Raw genomic sequence first — 5,600 nt, forward strand, 5'->3', positions numbered from 1 at the left:
ATATGCACACCCATGTTTATTGTGGCTTTGTTCACAATAGCAAAGAGTTGGAAACAACCTAAGTGCCCATCAACAAATGAATGGATAGAGAAGCTCTGGTATATTCACACAATGGGATACTATGCAGCATTGAAAAACAAGGACCTCATGAAATGTTATGCAAAATAGATGACCCTGCAGGACATTATGCTGAGTGAAATATCTCATTCACAAAGGGACAGGTGCTGCCTGGTGCCACTACTGTGGAGTGGGACTGACATCAGGGCTGGGGTGAGACTAAGAAAAATTGGACAAATTATGTATACTGCATTGAAACAGATGAGGGAGAGAACTGTTTGAAAGCGATATATGGTTGGGTATTATGGTTATGACAAGAGTCCAGAATGAAGATTGCATAGTGGAGTGTACTCAGGGCAGGAGGCGGGATTCTATAACAATGAAATTGTTCTTTCACTCTTCAAAGAGAAGTGTGAACTGGGGGGAGGGGTGGGCAGGGAGAAAAATGCAACAACAAATGTATGGAAATCCAAAATCTCTGTAAATGTTCATTAAAATTAATTAAATAAAAATAACATTTATAAAAACCAAACCAAAAAAGAGCTCACTACAAAGATAGAGGAAGAAGACCAAAATGGATGTTAAAAGAGACTCAGAATATTGCACTAGTAAGCCGAAAAGCCAAAGCAAAAGGGAAGAAATTAAGGGGCTAATAGAAGATTTCCGAGGGCACCATGGGAAGAAAAAGTATGATAATGAATTGTGCAAAGAACTGGAATCTGAAAATCATAAGGGCTGAACTCGCTCAGCATTTCTTAAGCTGAAGATAAAGAACAAATTCAAGCCTCAAGTTGCAATACTTAAGGATGCTATGAGCAGAATATTGAATGATCCAGGAAACATTAAAAGAAGATGGAAGGGAGTATACAGAATCACTGTACCAAAAAGAATTGGCTAACACAGAAGAATTTCAAGAAACAGCATATGATAAGAGGCAGTGATGTTGAGGGAGGAAAGGCGGGCTGCTCTGAAGAACTTGGTAAAATTAAAGCCCCAGGAATTTATGGAATATCAGTTGACATATTTCAACAAATAGATGCTGCCCTCGATATGCTCACCAGGTTATGTCACGAAAACTGGAGGACAGCTGCCTGCTCAACAACTGGAAGAGATTCATATTTATTCCCATTCTAAATAAAGGTGACCCGTCAGAGTATAGACATTATTAAGCAATATGACTAATACCATACACAAGCAAAATCATGTTGATGATTATCCAAAAATTACTAGAACAGTACATTGACAGAGAAATACAAGTTGGATTTAGAAGTGGTTGTGGCACATGCACAAGAGACATTATCACATCACAAGTGTTAAATGGGTCTTGGCAGAAAGCAAAGAGTGACAGAGGAATATCTGTCTTATTTACTGCACAAAAGCATTTGACTGTGTGGATCATAACAAATTGTAGTTAACTTTGAGGAGAATGGGAATCCCACAACACTTGATTGTGCTTATGTGAAACCTATAGTTGGACTAGGAAGCAGTCCTCAGAACAGAGCAGGGAAGCACTGCATGGTTCAAAAATCAGGATGGGAACGCATCAGGGATGTGTCCTGTCTCCTTACTTTTTCAATCTATGCAGAACAGGTCATTTGGGAGGCTGGGCTGTATGAGGAGGAATGTGGCATCAGGATTGGAGGTAGACTCATCAACAACCTGTGTTACGCAAATGACACAACCTTGCTTGCTGAACTGAGGAGGACCTGAAGGGCTTGCTGAAGAAGGTTGAGAACTGTAGTCTTCAATATGAGTTGAAGCTTACCATCAAGACAAAGATTCTCACCACTGGGCCAATTGGTAGCACCATAATAGATGGAGAAGCAATTGAGGTTGTTAACAGTTACAGCTTGCTCACCTCCACAATCAACATTCTTGGCAACAGCAGTCAGAAAATTAAAAGATGAATTGCATTATGTAAATCTGCTGTCGGGGACCTCTCCAGAATACTGAGAAGCATTGTTGTCATTCTAGAGACTAAGGTGCACCTAATCCAGACCATGATCTTCACAGTTACTTGCTGTGCATCAGAAAGCATAAAGAGGAGACTAAGGATGACAGAAGCAATGCCCTTGAGTTGTAGTGCTGGAGAAGAGTCTGGAACATACCGTGGACTGCTAACAAAACAAATATATCTGTCTTGGAGAGGGTGTAACCAAGTCTCTCATTGAAGGCTAAGATTTTGACACTCTGTCTCACATACCTTGGGTATATGGCCAGGAAGGACCAATCCGGAGAAGGGACATCATGCTCAGAAGGATGCAGGGGCAGGGCAGGAGAGGATGACTCCAAATGAGATGGATTGATACAGTAACTAGGACAATGAGGGTAGTTGTGTCAGAGGCAGACTGGCTCAGGACAGGGCAGGCATCAGAGGTGTTGTACATAGGGTCGGTATGAGTTAAAGGCGACTCGATGGCATGTAACAACATGTATTATTTGAACACTGGTGGCCTAGAGGCAAGAAGCTGCATTGCAGTCCCAGAGCCATGTGATTTGAGGCCACTAGCTGTTCTGCAGAAGAATGGGCATTCTCCTCCCATGCAACTAACTGCCTCTGAAAACCCACCAGGGGGACAGCTGTGGGTCATTTGCAAGTGTATGGTACACAACAGCAACAAATAAGATGTATTACGTATGCGGTAAAATGTATATCAAAACTATAATGAGTTCCATTTTCACCTGTATTATTACTCTTTGCTGTCAAGTTGGAAGAGACTCATAACTGATTCTTCATTGGATTCCTGAAGCTTTAAAAACATGGGAGGAAATTTTCCATCTTTTTCCTTAGCAGCTTCTGTTGGATCCAGATTGCCAGAGTCAGCCTTTCAGCTGTGGCACATAGCTCTCTATGGATGACTAGATGGGCAAAAATGATGCATTTTAATAACACTGTATTGGCAAGAATGGGAAATAAAAATAAACACTGTCATACAGTGTTGGTAGGACTGGACATGGAGTTTAACCTTTATAGAATGTCATTTGGAAGACACTAAAAGTTTTAAATGCATTTACATATAAATATATTTCCTCAAGAAAGAAATGGCATATACGAAAAACTATTAAGTATAATTATATAAGGAACTCTGCTAGCCTAGTGGTAAGAAGCTCTGCTGCAATTCCAAAGGCACATGGTTCAAGTCCATGAGAAAAGGATGAGCAATCTCCTCCTGTGCAATTTACTGTCTCTGAAAAGTCTCTGGAGGGTCAGCTCTGGGCTGGTTTCAACCCTACAGTAATAAAATAACAACAACAACAAATTAATATGACAACAACCTTTTTATAATAGTGAGATTTGGGGAACAGTGAATGTCCTTCAAGAAGGAGCAATTAAACAAATTTATCCTAAGTCCACAAAGAACACTATGCAGCTGTTAAGAAAAATCAAAACAAACAGAAAACCAAACCCAAACCAAACCAAAAAAAACCCTCCAAACAACAAACACAAAACAGCTGTAGAAAATACATGTTTCTGATGGGGCTTCTAGAAAAATCCTGATGCATAAATACTTGTTGGTGAGTGGGTTTTTAATTGATCAAACTCTTGAACCTTAACTCCTTGCCCTTCTTTGAGTTGTAACTTCTGTTAGTTGACCCTCCAGTAGGTGGTCTGAGGCTGTAGTTCCCACTGGAGGAGATTGCCTGTCTTTCTCCCTTGGAGTGGCAGCTGGATTTGAACTGCAGCAGTGCTGCCTTTGGGTTAACAGCACAACTCCTTACACACACAGCCCCCTGGGCTCCCTATACTCCGTATACATTTTAGTAATTGACAAAAACAAGCTCCAGAATACTGTCTATAGAAGAACAAGCATGTGCATCTATACAGATAGAACAATAGCAAGTAGGGAATGGGGATAGATCGGAGGCAGAGAATTCAGAAAAGAGTAGGACATAGCTTTTTTATATCTTTTGAATTTTTTAACATGCCTTCCAAGTAATAATATAAAATACTGTACTTTTAGGGATGAAAATGAACCTGCCCAAATAGAAGATTCAAGTATTGTTAAGCCTGATGGCTGGCTTGATGATCAGCCGAAATTGATTCCAGATCCTAATGCTGAAAAACCTGCTGATTGGTAAATATTTTTCATCTTTAAATGCCAGTTTTAAAGATTTCTTACTTGCTTTTTTGCTCCTAATGTGTATGACTGGTAGAAGATACTTAAGGTTACCATTTTGCTTTGTTTTTTATGTACTAAGGAATGAAGACATGGATGGAGAATGGGAAGCACCTCAGATTCCTAATCCAGCATGTCAGGTTGGGTGTGGTGAGTGGAAACCTCCCATGATAGATAATCCTAAATTCAAAGGAATTTGGAAACCTCCGATGATTGACAATCCTAATTACCAGGTAACAGGCACTTGTTCTAATCACATGTATAAAATTTAAAAACAATACTAAAATACTTGTGCTGTGTTCTCTTATTTGTCTAATTATTGATAGGTTTATGTTAACTTCATTAAATTAAATTTTAGATTTTATGTTTTAAAATACACATTGAATGTTCATTGCCATTAAGTCAGAACCAACTTGAACCTGATGCTTGAGTTTCTGAGGCTGTAAGTCTCACAGAACATTGCTCATCTTCCTCCTGAGAAACTGTTGGTTATGAATGGTCAGCTAGGTGCAGGTTGGGGGTGAGACCACAGCCTCCTACCAATTGTGCACTTAGAGTTCCCTTTTAAAAGTTAAATATTCTTTCATTTTCTGAAGAGTATAAAAAAAAGCCTTGGAAATAGATTCTTTCACATTATCTTCCTCCCTATTAACCTAATGTTTAAAAGAAAGTTCTATTTTAGAAGTAAATTTAAGAAATGCATTCTGATCAAAAGGATTCACATTTTAGTAATTTATGCCCATACTTGCTTATAGGCTTATTGTTTTGTATTGTTGAAATAAGGATTCTTGTATTTACACATAAATACTAAGGGTACCTGGATTATGATATTTGTTGTTAGGTGTTGTTACGTCAGATGACTTAGAGCAGATCTGAACCTTTTCCTGTCTTGCTCCATGCTCACCACCTGTGATATGTTCAGGATGATTGTTATAATCATTGTATCAGTCCATCTTGTTGAGGGTCATCTTCTGTTTTCTGACCCTCCACCTTTCCCAAAATGATGCCTTTTTCAAAGGTTTGGTCCCATCTGACAAAATAAAGTGTTTCAGATGAAGTTTCACCATCCTTGCCGTTAAGAAGTGCTTTAGTGGGGAAGGGATGGGCAGGGAGAAAAATGCAACAATGAATGAATGGAAATAAAATATCTCTGTAAACGTTCATTAAAATTAATAAAATTTTTAAAAAGGAAGTACCCTAGTTACACCTCCTCCAAGACCGATCTGATCTTTTGGGAATGTATGAAATATTCAGTACTCTTCTCCTGTCATTGCCACTAAAAAACATGTTGTTGTTGTTCTTGTTGTTGTTATGTGCCGTCGAGTCGCCTGCCACTCATAGCGACCCTATGTACAACAGCCCTAAACTCCGCTCTGTCCTGTGCCAATCGCACTGTCTCTGACACTCCCATCCCGATTATCCCAG

The 5,600-nt window shown here is 39.3% G+C and overlaps 1 protein-coding gene across 1 annotated transcript in view; it reads left to right on the forward strand.

Annotated features, from left to right (window-relative positions):
* CLGN (calmegin) overlaps window positions 1-5,600 on the forward strand; it is a 74,942-nt gene that overhangs the window by 46,639 nt on the left and 22,703 nt on the right. The window contains exons 9-10 of the mRNA XM_006887021.1: window positions 4,020-4,133; window positions 4,258-4,408. Of these exons, the coding sequence (XP_006887083.1) occupies window positions 4,020-4,133; window positions 4,258-4,408 (265 nt within the window). The remainder of the gene's footprint in view (window positions 1-4,019; window positions 4,134-4,257; window positions 4,409-5,600) is intronic.

The sequence above is a fragment of the Elephantulus edwardii genome, unplaced genomic scaffold (assembly GCF_000299155.1).
Source record: "Elephantulus edwardii isolate Elephantulus edwardi_28Jun2011 unplaced genomic scaffold, EleEdw1.0 scaffold00053, whole genome shotgun sequence".
Classification (NCBI taxonomy): Eukaryota; Metazoa; Chordata; class Mammalia; order Macroscelidea; family Macroscelididae; genus Elephantulus; species Elephantulus edwardii.